Source organism: Scyliorhinus torazame, chromosome 28, assembly GCF_047496885.1.
Source record: "Scyliorhinus torazame isolate Kashiwa2021f chromosome 28, sScyTor2.1, whole genome shotgun sequence".
NCBI classification, from domain to species: Eukaryota; Metazoa; Chordata; class Chondrichthyes; order Carcharhiniformes; family Scyliorhinidae; genus Scyliorhinus; species Scyliorhinus torazame.
Window position 1 is genome coordinate 17,904,443 of NC_092734.1, and position 18,100 is coordinate 17,922,542.

General features: G+C 44.3%; 1 protein-coding gene across 1 annotated transcript in view; it reads left to right on the forward strand.

Moving 5' to 3' along the window:
- Positions 1 to 18,100, forward strand: part of parga (poly (ADP-ribose) glycohydrolase a) — a 174,344-nt gene that overhangs the window by 2,156 nt on the left and 154,088 nt on the right. Inside the window, exons 2-5 of the mRNA XM_072491558.1 lie at positions 7,597 to 7,663; positions 9,830 to 10,858; positions 16,080 to 16,242; positions 16,941 to 17,063. Coding sequence (XP_072347659.1) covers positions 7,650 to 7,663; positions 9,830 to 10,858; positions 16,080 to 16,242; positions 16,941 to 17,063 — 1,329 coding nt within the window. The 5' untranslated portion in view covers positions 7,597 to 7,649. The remainder of the gene's footprint in view (positions 1 to 7,596; positions 7,664 to 9,829; positions 10,859 to 16,079; positions 16,243 to 16,940; positions 17,064 to 18,100) is intronic.

Sequence of the window (18,100 nt, forward strand, 5' to 3'; positions counted from 1 at the left end):
CTCCTGCCCCCTCATCCTCCCTCTCCTGCCCTCTCCTGCCCCCTCATCCTCCCTCTCCTGCCCCCTCATCCTCCCTCTCCTGCCCCCTCATCCTCCCTCTCCTTCCCCCGCATCCTCCCTCTCCTTCCCCCGCATCCTCCCTCTCCTGCCCCCGCATCCTCCCTCTCCTGCCCCCGCATCCTCCCTCTCCTGCCCCCGCATCCTCCCTCTCCTGCCCCCGCATCCTCCCTCTCCTGCCCCCGCATCCTCCCTCTCCTGCCCCCGCATCCTCCCTCTCCTGCCCCCTCATCCTCCCTCTCCTGCCCCCTCATCCTCCCTCTCCTGCCCCCTCATCCTCCCTCTCCTGCCCCCTCATCCTCCCTCTCCTGCCCCCTCATCCTCCCTCTCCTGCCCCCTCATCCTCCCTCTCCTGCCCCCTCATCCTCCCTCTCCTGCCCCCTCATCCTCCCTCTCCTGCCCCCTCATCCTCCCTCTCCTGCCCCCTCATCCTCCCTCTCCTGCCCCCTCATCCTCCCTCTCCTGCCCCCTCATCCTCCCTCTCCTGCCCCCTCATCCTCCCTCTCCTGCCCCCTCATCCTCCCTCTCCTGCCCCCTCATCCTCCCTCTCCTGCCCCCTCATCCTCCCTCTCCTGCCCCCTCATCCTCCCTCTCCTGCCCCCTCATCCTCCCTCTCCTGCCCCCTCATCCTCCCTCTCCTGCCCCCTCATCCTCCCTCTCCTGCCCCCTCATCCTCCCTCTCCTGCCCCCTCATCCTCCCTCTCCTGCCCCCTCATCCTCCCTCTCCTGCCCCCTCATCCTCCCTCTCCTGCCCCCTCATCCTCCCTCTCCTGCCCCCTCATCCTCCCTCTCCTGCCCCCTCATCCTCCCTCTCCTGCCCCCTCATCCTCCCTCTCCTGCCCCCTCATCCTCCCTCTCCTGCCCCCTCATCCTCCCTCTCCTGCCCCCTCATCCTCCCTCTCCTGCCCCCTCATCCTCCCTCTCCTGCCCCCTCATCCTCCCTCTCCTGCCCCCTCATCCTCCGCCTCCTTCCCCGCATCCTCCGCCCCCTCCTCCTTCCCCGCATCCTCCGCTTCCTCCTTGCCCATCGCCACCGCCGCTTCCTTCCCCGCATCCTCCTCCTCCTCCCCCGCCTCCTCCTCCTCCATATCCTCATCCTTCTCCGTATCCTCCCCTGTCTCCGCCACCTTCTTCTCCGTATCCTCCTCCAGCACTTGTCAGCCAGGGGAGAGAAGCACCGGCTCACTCACCCGCAGGAAAGGTTTGTCTAACGTCCCTCAGTGCTGCACAGCACGGTTCTGACAAAGAGCCACCCAGACTCGAAACGTTGGCTCCTCGTTCTCCCTCCATAGATGCTGTCAGACCTGCTGAGATGGCCGAGTAATTTTCTGTCCCCATCCTGTTGCCATCTCCCCCATCCCCCAGCAGTGCTCCCACTTCACCTGCAGAAACCTCCACCCACCCGAGGAAAGCAGCAACTATTCATTTCCAGCCGAACAGCCACCTCCTCCTCCTCCCCTGTGCTGGGTGGAAAGTTTTAAGGAGAGTGTGCAGTTGTTGAATAGGGCTGCAGACCCTGTCAGAATGCCTCCCCAAATGCTTTGCCACGTTTCAGACTTGCTCGGCAGCTGAGTTTCCCCTCTCTGGTCTTTTCCCTCTTTAAAAAGAGGCAATGGATGAAAAACATTCAACGATAATCAAAATGTTCTCCTTGGCTGCTGGCGACAGCGTCCAGGTTGTAAATTCATCTCCAGTCGAGGGCTTGTTGAATGTGGCGGGCCAAATCATTCCCATCAGTTAGCTTTCCACTTTCTGTTCCTCGGCCAGTTTCCTCTGCTGTCCTTCATTTAGCCCTTTCCTCGATTTGCTTACGCTCCCTTTCAACAGCAGTCTGTTGAGTCCTCCCAAAGATCCGCTTGTCGACATTTGCTACATCAAACTGGCAGATTCTTTCACAAGTTACCAAATCTGTGTGGAACACGCTACTCTAATGTTGTTGCTGCTTAAGTAAAAGTTTTTTCTGACATAAATGCTCTGAATTGGTGTTGGTGCGAAGCAAACTCTTATCCAAAACTCTTCATATATTTTCTTGCTTTATATGAATCTGTAGTGCTCTGCATCAATCCCTCAGGGGCTGAGGGTTCCCAGGTCTGTGTTACATTGCAGTTGAGAAAGCCGAATAAGAGTGGTACAGATTGTCTTGTGTTGTAATTTGGACACCATTCTTCCTGCTAATTATGTTTTCATCTCTGTGGGGAACTACTTGGTATTTCTCGATGGTTATGTGGTTGTAATTGTGAATTGTTACTTTATATTGACATGTCTTTGAGCACATTGAGATATTTTTTGAATGAGCAATTAAATGTAGGGTGCCTGTTTATGAATGAGATTTTGGTACTGCGACTTATTGTCAATGTCACTGTACTACATGTTTACATGAAAAATGGACAGAATAAAATTGAGCCATTCATTATATCTCCCAAGATAAGGATGCAGATTCTCTGGTTGTACACTATTTGTTTTAATTATTCATGAATCAGTAGACCTCATTTGTCTTTCTACACACTTAAGTTACTCACACACATTGCATAGCTTCACTCTAGTATATATTTAAGAGGTCACTGTACTTTAGATTGTAGTGTGGTTGTGGAAGATATGTTGAAACAGTTATGTTAGTATTGTAACAATTTTCTGGACTGTTACATCACCCTGGGCAAGTGCGGTCATTTCCAGCCTCACGTGCCCCGGAGTCACAACACAAGTGAATTAACCAATAATTCATATAAAAATACCAAAGGTCTTTGGCCCTTGGCTGCCCAATGATCACCAAATGATGCCCAAAGTCACCAGGTCCATAAAGTAAACATGATTACTGTTTGTTTGGAACAAGAACTATCATGAAGTTGTAAATACAACTGGTTAATGGTATGCTAATACCCACTTCTATATATACACACACACGCAAAAAGACAGACAAACTCAGAGGGGTAGAAAGGGGTAAACATCATAAGTGGAGGGAAGAAGAGTCTTTGTTTCAGATGATGGTCTTTAGCACACTCTTCCTCGCAGCAAGCTGCCAGATTAAAGTTTTTGGTTTACAGCCTGTACTGATCTTTGTAGATTCATTTATTCAGGTACTCTGTAGGTTAGAAATGCATTACTCACAGCTTTTCCTGGAGTGGCACCTTATTTCTCATCAAACTGCTTTCAGTCTGTGGTTTGTCTTCAGACCTCTATAGTTCAAGGAAAACAACACCCAGAGATTTTCTGGAGAGAGAGAGAGTCAGCCCTCAGTGCTTCTGGAAAGAGTTAGCTGGATCTTTCTTTCACAGTGCTGCCAGAATCAAAACTGGAATCAAACTCAAACCTTGGAACTCTGATAAACATCCCAGTGGAATTGGATTCAATCACCACCTGTTACCAGGCAGAACACAACCATTTGGGCCAATCCATTGGCCACCAGCCAATCAATCAAACTGAGCTCCAACCCAACTCTGTCACTGATGCTGGCCTGTCTGCAGCTTCTGTTTAAACCAGCACAAGATTTTTCCTGCTTGAATTAAAGACGCAAGCTTCTTGCCTTAAAGTGAGATGTCCATTAATCATCCATGGATCAAAATAATCATGGCAACAATAAAAGAAAGGGGAAATAATGGAATAAACAGGAAGCACCCTTACAGGACACAATCCCATTTAACATTTTAATTGAACCTGACATCAAAATTGAAATTCCTTTTGTTATAATATTGAGTGAATCAGCCAGCATCTTAGTGTTACTCTCGATTCTTGTTTTTCTTGCCAGCTTTTCCTTTTTTGCTCCTCTGATACAATTAAACAGTTGTTTTTTCTGTTCCCTTACTAAGTGTCAACTTTACATGTGTAAACCTGACATTATGTTTTTTTTCTCCAATTAAGGGGCAATTTAGTATGGCCAATCCACCTACCCTGCACATCTTTGGGTTGTGGGGGCGAAACCCACGCAAACTCGGGGAGAATGTGCAAACTCTACACGGACAGTGACCCAGAGCCGGGACCGAACCTGGGACCTCGGCGCCGTGAGGCAGCAGGGCTAACCCTCTGCGCCACCGTGCTGCCCTGACGTTATGTTTTGACAGACTATTTAACCTTAGGAATATCATGTCTGGGGATATGCCTGTTATCACTTGCCTTCCGTTAAAATGCATTTCCAGCTTCCAGTAGGTGTTGCTGGATGGGGATCATATATTCCCATGAATGTGAATGCTGCTGTCGAGGCCAACATTTATTGTTTCTCCCAAATAGCCTTCTCTTGACAAGGTGACGGTGAGCTGCCTTTTTGAGCCATTGCAGTCAATGTGGTGTTGATGCACCCACAAAGCTGTAAGGGGAGGGAGTTCCTGGCTTTTGATCAAGTCAGGATGAAGGAACAGCAATATAGTTCCATTCAGGGCGGTGCGTGCTTGAAGGAGATCTTGTAAGTTTCTGTGATGTCCCACATGCCTGCTGCCTTGTTCTCTCAGGTGGTGGAGGTCACGGTTTGCAAGGTGCTGTTGAAGGAGCTTGATATGTTATAGTGCCTCTTGTAGATGGTACACGCTGCTGCCATTGTGCACCGGTGGTGGAGGGAGGGAATATTTAAGGTGGTGGATAGGGTTCCAATCCTTAACAGGGTCGCCGAATCCAGAATCCTTGGCTACGATCAGTAATGTAATGCAGACGAGGTGTCGAACCTGGAAACTTTGTGTTATTCAGCAGCTCACTGGAAAAATATGCTCTGCCTTTGGGGAAGCCACACTATTCACTCTCAAGATAATTAATGAATCAAGTTTTGCCACTACCTTTTCCCTTCTTAAACAAATATTACTAATAGCTTCTGAAGGTACCACCATGCTTGACTCTGTTACCTATCTGGTCAGTGATTCTGTTTGATCGGTTTTAGTGTTCTATGTTGTTTCACAGAAATGGTTTTTAGCCTCCAGTGGACTCACCAATGAGGACATTCTGCAATCTGTGGTGCATGCTGCTTATCCAGCCATTGGTGAAGTTAAGCATGGCAGCCAAATGTTCATGAATTGCAGCGATGAAGGAATGCCGTGTTACACTTGCAGTCGATTCATATTCCAACTGGCTGATGTAGAAACCATGTTGCAGCACCACTTCCATGGACTGGGAATGTGTGTTGCAAGCATACATAACAAAAGTAGTTCCACAATGAAATGTGTAATTTTAGCACCAATCGTGGATAGGTCTCAAGACCTTGGCATATGGCTCTATCTGCTGAGCTACTGACTTGACAGTTTGCTTACATGCTTTATGGATTTGTACAGTTTTTGACTTCAATAAGCCAGAACCACAGCTTTTGAGAGATTGATTTTTTTTTTTTCATTATTCATTCATGGAATGTGGGTGTTGTTGGCTCCGCCAGCATTTATTGCCCATCCCTAATTGCTCTTGCAAAGCTGGTTGTGGGTTGCCTCCTTCAACCACTGTAGTCCCTGTGATGTAGTACACCCACAGTACTGTCAGGGAGGAGGTTCCAGGATTTTGACCCGGCGACGGGTGAAGAAACGGCATTACATTTCCAAGTCAGGATGGTGGATGGCTTGGAACGGTGGTGTTCCCATATGCTGCCCTTGTTCTTCCAGGTGGAAGAGATTGTGGTTTTGGAAGGTGCTTTGGAAGGTAAGATGTTGCATTACATCTTACAGACGGTACACTCCGCTGCCACTGTGCATCAGTTGTGGAGCAAGTGAATGTTGAAGGTAGAGGATGGCATGCCAATCAAGTGGACTGCTTTGTCCTGGATGGTGTTGAGCTTCTTGAGTGTTGGAGCTGCACTCATCCAAGTAAGTGGAGACTATTCCATCACACTCTTGACTTGTGCCTTGTTGATGGTAGGCAGGATTTGGGAGCCAGGTGGTGAGTTACTCATCACAAAATTCCTAGCCTCTGTCCTGCTCTTGTAGCCACAGTATTTATGTGGTTGGTTCAGTTCCTGGTTCGTGGCCAGGATATAGTTCATTTGTCCACCACTTTTCACGACTAGATGTGGCAGGATTGCAGAGCATAGATCTGATCTGTTGGTTGCGAGATTGCTTAGCTCTGTCTATTGCATGCTGTTTTGCTGTTTAGCATACAAGTCATCCTGTGCTGTTGCTTCACTGGGTTGCTAGCTCATTTTTAGGTATGTCTGGTGCTGCTACTGGCTGCCTTTGTTGAACCCCAGCTTGATGGGTAAAGGTGGGGTGGGCAATATGCTGGGCTACCAGATTGTAGTTGTATACCATTCTGCTGCTGTTGAAGGCTTCATGGTTTCCAATTTTGACTTGTTCGATTTATTCGAACTATATCCCATTTAGCATGGTAGTAGAGGCACACACACACTAGAGGGTATTCTCAATGTTAAGACATGACTTTGTCTCCTTAAGAACTGTGCAGTGGCTGTTCCTACCATGGACAGATGCATCTGTGACAGTAGATTGGTGAGGATGAGGTTAAGTAGGTTTTTTCCCTGTCTGTTGGCGTTCTCGCCACCTGGCAAAGACCAGGTCTAGCTATGTCCTTTAGTACTTGGCCAATGTGGTCGGTAGTGGTTTCTTTGCCCATGTTTGACTTCCCAAAGCAACTTCACTCACAATTTGGTCACGGCAGAGACTCTCAGGAGGACAGCAGAAATGCTTCTAGATGCCCTGAAAAATCCTTGAAGAGATCAAACGTCCCCATCAACTCGTGGGAGACCCTGGCTTCTGAACAGCCAAAAGGGAAAAGGCTCATTCGGGAACGCAATGAACACACCACGAGATTTTGTCAGGAACGTGTAGAAGTGAAGTCAAGGCATATGAGCACACAAACCTCCAAACAACCCATCTATTCAACCCTTCGAGGACTACCTGTCCCATGTGGGGCAGAGTGCAGATTGCACACTGGACTTATCGGCGATCTCAGAACACATCAAACATGAAGCAAGTCGTCCTCAATCAGAAGGGACTGGTTAAGAAGAAGAGGGATGTATCCCTCAACACCAATAAAATAAGTTGCCTAATTATTTACACTTCGAAAGTAATTAGTTGACTGATTTTTTTGTGTGGCATATTAATATAAACATTATCTGTTTATTACTATTGTGTACAAACCAGTCTTTGTTGCACATACTGGAGTGCTTATCCTTTGTAGGAGTGGCTGTAAATGAAATGTGAAACAGTTTGTCATTGATTACAGTTGAAAATGTTTTAAATGGGAAAGTAGAGAATGACTGACTCCTGCATGAGGTAATGTTTTGATAATAAAAAGAGAATGGGACTGGGAAATGATGCACAAATGGAAAAGTGCACCCTGAATAGGTAGAAGTGGGCCAAATGGCCTGTTGTATATCCTATGTAAAGTCTGTAAAGAATTGCTTCAGCCTGCACAAATACCCTTTGAGATGCAAACAACTTTTGGAGGAAATTAGGAGGAGGTGCACATGAAGAATAAAAAATGAAGAGATGATTGCCATTGTGGGTTAAACAGTTGGTTCTGTAATATGTCAATGGAATTAATATGAAATACCTTTTTGGAGTTTTAAAATTAAAATTTTGAAATTATAATTTAGACATTAATGAATGTTTTGATATTTTGCAGGACGAAGAGAAAAGTGGGAGGTTTTAGCTGCAGGCAAATGTAAAGATTTAAAGATGGACCAAGCCAGGTATAATCCTCAATTTATAATGGGCTATAAACGCCTGAACTCCAGGGCGTTGTATCTGGGGGAGGGGGTACCACAATGATGCGTTGGGGAACCCCAACCTGAAATTCCCAGGTAAAGAATGCCTGGCAAATGCCAGGGAAGCACAAACTTCACATGGGCTATTGCTTTGCACTGGGAACCATCTTAAAATTTGATTTAAATTGTAAACTTCAGAAGGTTCCGACTGTTACCGTCAGTAGTTATCCAGAAAAAGTTAGAACTAAAACCACTTCTAGTTTCTATTATACAGACCCACGCCCATCCCACTCCTCCCAACTCCAGCCACTGTGCAATCGGGACCCCGTGGGCAGCACGGTAGCCTTGTGGATAGCACAATTGCTTCACAGCTCCAAGGTCCCAGGTTCGATTCCGGCTTGGGTCACTGTCTGTGCGGAGTCTGCACATCCTCCCCATGTGTGCGTGGGTTTCCTCCGGGTGCTCCGGTTTCCTCCCACAGTCCAAAGATGTGCGGGTTAGGTGGATTGGCCATGATAAATTGCCCTTAGTGTCCAAAATTGCCCTTAGTGTTGGGTGGGGTTACTGGGTTATGGGGATAGGGCGGAGGTGATGACCTTGGTAGGGTGCTCTTTCCAAGAGCCGGTGCAGACTCGATGGGCCGAATGGCCTCCTTCTGCACTGTAAATTCTATGATGATAATCACCCCAAATTGTAACCACTCCCTGGCTTGAAAATGGCTCAACCTTTAAACTCACCTGATTTGCAGCAACCTGTGCCGTAACAAAATTGGCATGGCCTTGTTCCGTCCGATTCAGGAGCGCACTGCACAGTTCCCACTGGCCTAAGTCGGAAGGTTGAGCGAGACATGATTGAAAAATTTTCAGGGTAAGTGAGTCGGGCTGCATGGTGGCACAGTGGTTAGCATTGCTGCCTCACAGCGCCAGGGACCCAGATTCAATTACAGCCTTGGGTGACTGTGGAGTTTGCAAGTTCTAGTGTCTACATGGATTTCCTCTGCGTCCCCTGGTTTCCTCCCACAGTCCAAAGATGTACAGATTAGATCGGGTCATGGGGATAGGGGAGTGGGCCTAGGTAGGGTGCTCTTTCAGAGGGTTGGTGCACTTCCGATGGGCCGAATGGTCTCTGCACTGTAGGGATTCTAGGGGCAGAATGGCAATCCGGCTCTGATCGCACCTCCATGGAAGTCCAGGCTCAGTATTTACTACTTGTGTAGGAACTCCTCCTTGAATGTAGCCTTCATCACCAAGAGTGTGGTACATGACAGAATACTTAGCTTTATGTATTTATATCTGTAGATTTGCAACTATAGGCTGTTCTCCATTGTGCAGGATCCACATCTACCAATAAGTCAACTCACTTGATTTTCTTCTCCCAAATTGTACCATCTGATGGTGATAGGAAGAAGAGATGAGCGTTTCTAATACATCACTTTTCAGAAACGCTGAAAAGATGAACATGGCGGAGCATTTGAGGGAAGAGTTTGAAATGGGTTGACAAGTTCGTATTTTGAACTGATCCAGAGCTATGGTAGCCCTGTGGTAATGTAACTGGCCTAGCAACCAGTGGTGTTGAGTTCAAATACTACCAAGGATTGCAAAATAAAAAAATCTCAATTTGTGGATTGGTATCGGATAAAGTGATGGTGAAGAAAGCTATTATGTACTGATTACTAATGTCAGGCATTGTGTGACATCAATCCTACACCATCTGCCATTGATTGTAAATGTCCTCAAGCTATCGAGGGATAAACTAATTGGAAGTTAATCATTATGAAAGGGAGATGGGGATTAGAATGAAGCTTTGTAAAGCACCATTTGGTCTCGGCTTGGGATGCCCAAGATCAAATTGAAATGTTTGACTAGAGTTCCCATTTGGTTTTCTCTATAGCAATTGGTTTGTCGGTGTCCCTTCTCAAATGCAGCTCCTTTTGGAAAAGCCTAGAATTAACAAGGAGTATCCATGGATTAAGCTACTGTTGTGTAACTGGGAAGGATATACTAATGTTTAGGTTTTGGGAGTGTGCGGGGAAGGATATAAAATCTAAAAACAAGTGGTTCACTTTTAACAGGGTGATCAATTTATCAAGTTTACATTGATATATACTGTATTTAAATAATTCTTTCAGCTCAACAAAGTATTATTTTACAGCACCGCGCAAATGCAGCACGCCAAAGGTGGAAGATTGGAAGTGCCTACTGAGGATGGAAGAATGGACATACAGGCAGATCAGTATGTGCAGGAGAACAGTATGATCAGTCCTTCAGAAAATGAGTCTAAAAGCAGTAAAACAGCAGGTTACTGTGAGGCCGAAGAGAAGAGTAAAAAACAGAAAGTGACAAATCCCTTCAGTTCAGAGACTGAGAGATTTGATTGGACCTCCAAAAGTGTAGATAGGTGCACCTCTGAAAGGGATAACCAAAAAGTACCAAGTACCCAAGTGGAAGGTTCTGGTTCTGGGGAAAACAGTAAGAGCATTACTCCACATAAAAAGAAGTGCAAGACGCTTGAAGAATGGTTAATAAAACCTTGTACGAAAGGAGCAACGTTCACAGTCACTCAAGCTTGTGAGATAACCCCTCTTAAAGAGGACCATCACACCATTGATCTTGAGGCCACAAAGTCAATTGAAGATCCATTTGATGAGATGTACATTGTCCCAGAGAGCCCGCTCTCTGATTCTAGCTGTGAGCAGTATTTGCCAGGCCCAAGTGGAGCTGGAAACGAAGATAGTGGAAAAAGAGACACAGGAGCATGGCCCTCTGTTAAGAAAGAGACTGGGTCTGTCTTACCTATGCAGATAGATATTTCAGGTAATAGTTCCTATGAATCAGAGACTGAACATACTTGTTTATCAGCCAAAGTTTCAGAAGGTCTGGACGACACCTCTCTTACCCAGAAGACTTACTGTTTTGACACTTATTCTGATAAAAAAGTTGAAGAAATGATGGAAGTGGACAAGGGCATAAATTGCCAGTGTGAGGATCCATTCATTAAGAGACAACCTAAAGCATTTTGTGGTTTAAATGACGGAACAAATGAAACCCTAAAGCCAGAGCAAAAAATAAACCCATCAACCAGTTCATCTTCACAGCTGGGGAATCGAAAGGGACCCCAAAGGATGAGAAAATTGACGGATCATTTTGAGTACGTGGACAGGAAGCCACAACGGATGACCAGGTAACATTCTTGTAATTTTTCCTGTTCTGCAGGTCGATGTGTAGATAGAAAATCTCAGCAGTGCCTGAGAGACTGAACAGTTCCTTCACAAGAGTGTAAGGCCTGCAGTGGCTTGACAAGTTTGTCCATGTAGTTGTGAGCCATATGGCCAAAAATGGTTTATATTTCCACTCTAAATTGACATACTTAAACTTTGCCAAGGTGATGATGAGGATGTTACAATTAACTTCATGTCTGCTTGTTAGAGAGTGGAAAATCACCCAAGCTTCCCATTCCTGGTTCCTCAAAGAACATTTGCTATGAGTTCTCATGCGGCCATCAGGCAAGGACAGACTGACCCAGTTGTGATTTCCCAATTGTTGGAATGGTAGATTTGAGCATTAAACAATGGTCTTGCGGCAAGCTTTGGAGAGTGACGTTGGGACTATACCTCAACAAGAAGTCACCTAACCTCGGTAAACCAGAGAGTAGAATTGGCTTTATCAAAAAGGTATGCAAGTTCCGTTCCTGGTTACATCTATATTCTTCACCTGAGTGTGGAGGGTGATGAGTGGGTGGGTGTGAGTGGGTGTCTTGTGGGAGGGTATGTGTGGGTGGGTGTCTGCCTGTTTGTGTGGGATGGTGAGTGTGACTTAACACTGAATTGTGTTTAAAATTTGGAAGATTCTGATGGCGCAAAGTGAAACACACTAAAACCTATCTACTGACCTCCTGAAGTTTAGTCGATTGGGTCTGCTTCAGAAACAGGAAGTAAACAGTGGGTTGTTCCTGTGTGCGTGAAGCTGATTTGCTAAGCTGATTGAAAGGATTCAGTGACACGTGCAAAGGCGTGTTCCTGCCGTGCAGGCCAGTCAATTAGCTGAATTTTACTTCAGCTGGAAATTGGACAACTGAGTGAAAGTGTTTCAATGTTGAAAGTTATACTCAGTTACTGTACTGGGGCTATTGTGTGGTTTGTGATCATGAAGGTTTGTAGGAGATGCTGTGAAGCTTGGGTATTAGTTTGGTTAATGCAATGCGTACTGTAGCTTTGTTGTGTTTGCTGGTTTATCAGGCAGTTGGGAGCAGTTCTGTCAATCTGCCTGTAAGATATTGTATTGTGTAGAAGGTACAAAAGTCATGCTCCCAGTTTTGCACAGTGCCATTTAAGGAAAAGGGCTTGGAAGTGTTTTCTTGAAAGGAATTGTGTTATAGATGTTGAAGGATTTTATATTCTGCTGCTTCAGGTAATATAAATGGAGCTGAATGAAAGCTTGCACCAGAAAAAATGTTATGCAGAATAAGTGCACAGTGCTTCTTGCTTTTCAGTTAGACCACGATCATGAGAAGTAAAACCTGTTTCTAATTAAACACTAGAAAAACACATTTGTGTGGAAATGTGAACCCACAGCAACTGTAAAATGATTGGACTGATTTAAGGATTTTCTACATGTACGGTAGATTCGATTTCTAGGTCCCGGGAGCTAGAAATGAAAGTGAAAGTAACAACGACGGTGTTCTGTTTTACTTCACAGCAGTTATTTTGCTAACAGGGTGAGGCCTGAAAATTTGCAGTGCTGCATCTGCTGATAGATTGAGAATACAGGAGAACGTTAGTAGACAACATGTTCTGCTGTTTCAGTTTAGCTGTTTGATCGCCCCTTATTTTTTCAAGTGCTGTCGCTTGTTATCTGGGCAAGTGCAGTAACCACCCAAATGGCACAGAAAGACCCTACAAAAAAACAAACAAGATGTACAGCCGGTTATTGGATTAGTTCTAAGATGTTGTACACCAGGAGAAATGTGCAATGTTCTGCATGCTATTATTGTGTTCACTTGGGTTGATAGGTTTCTTAAACAGACCTCAGCACTTGCACCTTCCATGCTCATCATGGGCAGCTGCCTTTTGTCAGGAAATAGCACCAAATTGCCAGTACCATATGAGCCAATTGTAAAGGTGCTGCTTGTAATGAATTAATAACATCAGTTAGGGCGGCATGGTAGCACAGTTGCTTCACAGCACCAGGGACCTGGATTCGATTCCCAGCTTGGATCATTGTGTGGAGTCTGCACGTTCTCCCCATCTCTGCATGGGTTTCCTCCGGGTGCTCCGGTTTCCTCCCGCAGTCCAAAGGTTAGGTGGATTGGTCACGCTAACACGCTAAATTGCCCCGTTGTGTCCAAAAGAGTGATGGGGTTGCTGGGTTACAGGGTGGAGGTGTGGACTTAGGTAGGGTGCTCTTTCAGGGGCCGGTATAGACCCGATGGGCCAAATGGCCTCCTTCTGCACTGTAAATTCTATGATATCAGGCAGACAAATTATGTTAACACGAGCATGCCCATTTTATGTGGTGACGGGTGTACTATTGTAGGGTAATTCAAGTTGTGTCTAGGCTAATGGAGCACAAACTGAGCACAACAGCTGTGCTATAATATGCCATTTACTTAATATATTGGGGACACTTAATAATTTTTGCTTGAAAGTTCAAATGTTAAATGTGAACTTTTGTTTTTGTTCAGGCACAGATTTGGCACAAAGTGATTTTTACATCCCCCTCCACTTCAGAAGGGATGGAGCTGTTTGATAAAATTGCAAAAAGGCCAACTTAATTAGAAACACAAAAAAAATGGTCTGTTTAATTTGGAAGCAGTTTGCCAGCAGCTTATGCTTGATGCTTCCAGCATGTAACAGTGCAGTGAAGAAGAACCTTGGATGTTGCAATAAGTCTGTTTTACAAAAACATAAATTGAAGCTATGGATCTCAGTTTCAATTGACAGTGAACAAACCCATGCTTTTCAAATATGACAGGATGCTGGAAAACTCAGCAGGTCTGGAAATTTTTGTGGAGAGAGAAACAGTTAGCATGTTGAGTCTGTATGACTTCAGAGCTCAAGAGAGGGAGAAACGTAATGGATTATATACTGCATAAGAGGGTGTGTTAATAGAAGAACAAAGTGAAAGCAAAGCTTAAGAAGAAGTGATGGAAGGCAGAGTACGGGCGAGAAGGTTTGCTTTTAAAAGTTGGAATATAATCAGAAAGGTTAGAACTTTATTCGAGTGTCACAACCAAAACAAATCAAACATTTGCAGACATTAAATGCTTGCCATGGCCATCACAAGTTACAATCCCGAAAGGCATGAATGTGTCACTAATGCTGAATCCCCATTAACTTTGGTCAGCTGTTGATTTGACGCAGGCTCTGCGTCAATACTTCCCACTGATATGATGAAAAGATGAGACACTCGTCACACCACAGTGTTGGTGTATGTGACAGTAGAGCTGCAGCATGCCAACATTCACACGGCTGACTTTTATTGTGTTTAACCCTAATTTTAGAATTCATCCTTCACGGATTAGTTATCAGGTTTAGTCGGAACATCAATGGTGACGCATTTTGAAACAATTTCGCTTTGAGCCCTCAAGTAATGCTTTTACTAATTTAATACTGTAAAAGCCTATTTTATTCTGGACAAATGTGTTCGGCATTGTGTTAGTTAGGAGTAGCAGTACTGTCCGCTTGGTCTTTTTAATAAAATTGGCTGGTTAATGTATTAATGTATTTGGTTATCGTAAGGTTGCAGTTTTGCTGTACAGTCTACTTTTGCCCCCAGGGATGTAATTGCATTGAATTAAGCGTGTTGTGTAATTGACAGACAGTAAAGTACTACATCTGCAGAAGTGCTGCAGTAATGTGTATGTCCAGCAATGGAAGGGACAGGAATCAGGAGCAATCATCTGCTTCTGGGTTGCTCACCTGGTGTCGTCAAAAATGGAAAAATCTGTGAGTGAATGTTTGAGCTTTTTTCCAATATCCCCAAATCACTTATTGTATTGTGTCTGTTCTATGATCAATTAATCTTAAAATATTATACAATCAGCACATATTTCTGAAGTGACTGCCTGCCTGTGGAAGTTGGGAATGAACATCAGCAGCTGCACAGTTTGCAACTTGTGCAAGCTTGTGCTGAGCTTCTCATTTTGGCCAAGATTGCGTGAACTTGAAAGAAATCAGAGGAATTTTTTTTTAAAATCGATATAACCTGGTTTCCATGTAACTGTAACTTGCTATTGTGTGCAGTATTTTTTGGGTGGGTGACTATCATAACTAGTCCCCCTTCCTTCAATAGGCCACTTCACAGTGGTGTTACTCTTAGAAGGCAATGGAGAGTTCTTAACATAATCTGTGACTACTATTTGGAGATTTGGGGGGGGGGGGGGGGGGGCATCAAGATCTCCTTTAGTTGTTGCTATTAGCAATATTTCCACAGTAGATAAGAGAATGATAGGGCATAGAAAGCAAATCAATGCTGCAGCATCTTCAAGCATTGTGGGGTGGGGGGGGGGGGCAGTAGTATGTTTAGTTGCCAATTCCATGAATGGGTCATTTTCTTTGACCTCTGATATATTCATTCTGTTTGTACTGTGTAAATCAATTGGTTTCCATTTCCATGTATTTTCCTATTGATTTGGGTAGTTAACAGGCACAGAGTGCACCTACAAGGAGGCAACACACAATGTGGGCAAAAATTAAACAACACAACCTCTTGCCGGATTTTCAAAATATTAAACAGGACTTGATGGGCCACGTGGCTGCCTTTTGTTCAAGGACTCATCTCACCGCCACCTTCCCAAGGGCAATTAAGGATGGACAATGGATGTTGGCATAGCCAGCAATGCCCACATCCCAAGAATGAATTATGAAAAGGCCATTGTATGATTCTAAAATGAGATTACAATATACATTTTTTTTAAATGACCTTGCTTAGGTTTTTACATATTTTTCTAGCTGAAGCTCATCTGGAGGCATATATTACTAGTTTCCATCACAATCGTGTTTTATTAAGTAGGGTAATGAGAACTAACATCAGAATAGATGCTTTGTCCCAAAGGTAATATTTTAACATCCTTTTGAACCAATTGCATAACAAGAGTCGTGTTATTTTCTATTTAAAATATTCAGTGAAATAACTTGTAAATTGGTTTGAAGGGCAACTCTGAACATTGACTCAGGTGAACAGATCTTTGTTCACCTGGAGGATTGCAGCATCGAACCAAAAAACGTAAAACAGGCTAGAAAAAAACCCAAATATTGTAAACTGTTTAAGTGTTAAGTTTTTAATTCTTTGAATTTTTTTCATCCTCTGAAAGTAAGGAAACGTTGCATTCTATGATCTACAAATTAATTGTTATATTTCCGACGCGAGTTGCAGTATTATGCTAAAATATATTTGACTTCTAGCAGAGGGAATCCTGAGATGGAAGACAAAAGACCTAACCGCGGAAGGTGCCCTGTGGATATCAAATGGCTTGGAACTCCAATCAATGAGATGCAAAGGATGCCTGAATACAGCGGTGTTCTGCCACCTTTGAGAGTATCCAGCAATCACTCTGTGACCATTCGAGTAAGTTTACATAAAATCTCTTTTTAACCAGTAAACCAGTGGTTGAAAATATGAATACCCAACTTATTATTCTGTGTACAGCTATTTATTAAGCATTGTTACAGGTAAGCCTGGCTGCATAACTATCCTATCCAGCTGAACCATCCGGAAAGAAGAACTTGAACTGTCCCCGTAAAGCTGACTTATTACTGAGTGCTGTGCTTTGGGACCAAATCCACACAAATTTGCATTGAGGCTGCCAAACTCATTTCACATCAGACCTAAACTGCTGCACAAGGCAAACAAGATCATCCAATGAGCAAGGTTGAAATCTATTGTTGTCACTTGTTGATTTACATACTTTCCATTTACAAATTTAGTCAAGTGGTTCAAAAGACTTTAGGCAAAATGATTGCAGCAAGCCACTTTCTATTTACAAATTTGGTAAAGTAGTTCAAAAAACTTTATACAAAATAATTACAGCACTCCAATAAACTAGAAACTGCAGCAAAAAACTTGGCAACTTTTTTTAATGTACTACTTTGTACCCTAATATTTTCCTTGTACAGCAATATTAGGGTGCTACTTTGTACCCTAATATTTTAGGGATGTCAAACCAAGGGATATTTCTTTTTGATATGTACAGCTTTTGGTGTGAAAAACTGTTTTGCCTGCAGAACATGACGTTGTTGCTAGTTACCTTTGTGCTTATATTGCAGACAGACTTGTTGAAAAGCGGTGGAGTCCCTCGACCCTATCCCACATATTTTAAAGATGCCTGGGATGACAAACACGTGAAAATGCCTTGCTCTGAGCAAAATCTTTTTCCTGTTGAAAATGAGGTAAAGGATTCCCATACTGTAATTAAATGTTAACGTTAATTTTTCTATGCGTGTTGCAAACATGCTCAACTGAGTAGAATTGGATTACAGTTTACCACACAAGTCTTGAGCCTGATTTCCAAAACGTTTCATTTTTCTGCAGCTTGCAGTTCCTTGAATTGGAAAATTGTTAATTTAAATAGTTTGAATATGTAAAATACCTGATCACCAAGGCTGGGTAGGTAGGCCACCTAGATATGAACCCTGCTAAATTTGTGGATAGATTTAACATGGCAACTTAATCCAGCACTTGATTAAATGACTAGTCATCTTATCACGCATTCTGCTATGGCTGTTAGGAATGTTATTCTGTGATTAGCCAGCAAGATTTTTTTATTTTTAAAAAAATATGTTTATTCAAGTTTTCCAACAAAATCTTTGCCAACCCCCCCCCCCCCCACAATAACAGAAGATAAAAGAAACGCAAACACAACAATTAAACATTGTACAAAACATTTACATTGGGTTTCCCCATGTACAATAGCCCCCCCAATTGACATTTAAAGGTACTCGTAGGGAAGACCCCCTGCCCACCCCCATTCCCCCCCCAACAGAACCCCCCCCCCACTCTAGGGTTGCTGCTGCTGCTGACCTCCTTCTAACGCTCCACAAGATAGTCTAGGAACGGTTGCCACCACCTGAAGAACCCCTGCGCAGACCCTCGTAAGGCAAACTTTATCCTCTCCAGCTTAATGAACTCTGCCATGTCATTTATCCAGGCTTCCACACGAGGGGGCTTTGGTCCTTCCATAATAACAAGATCCTCCGCCGGGCTACCAGGGACGCAAAGGCCAGGATACCGGCCTCTTTCGCCTCCTGCACTCCCGGCTCGTCCGTTACCCCAAATAATGCCAACCCCCAACTTGACTTGACCTGGACTTTCACCACCTTGGACATAATCCTCGCAAGACCCCTCCAAAACCCCTCCAGTGCCGAGCACGACCAGAACATGTAGACGTGATTTGCCGGACTCCCCGAGCACCTCCCACACCTGTCCT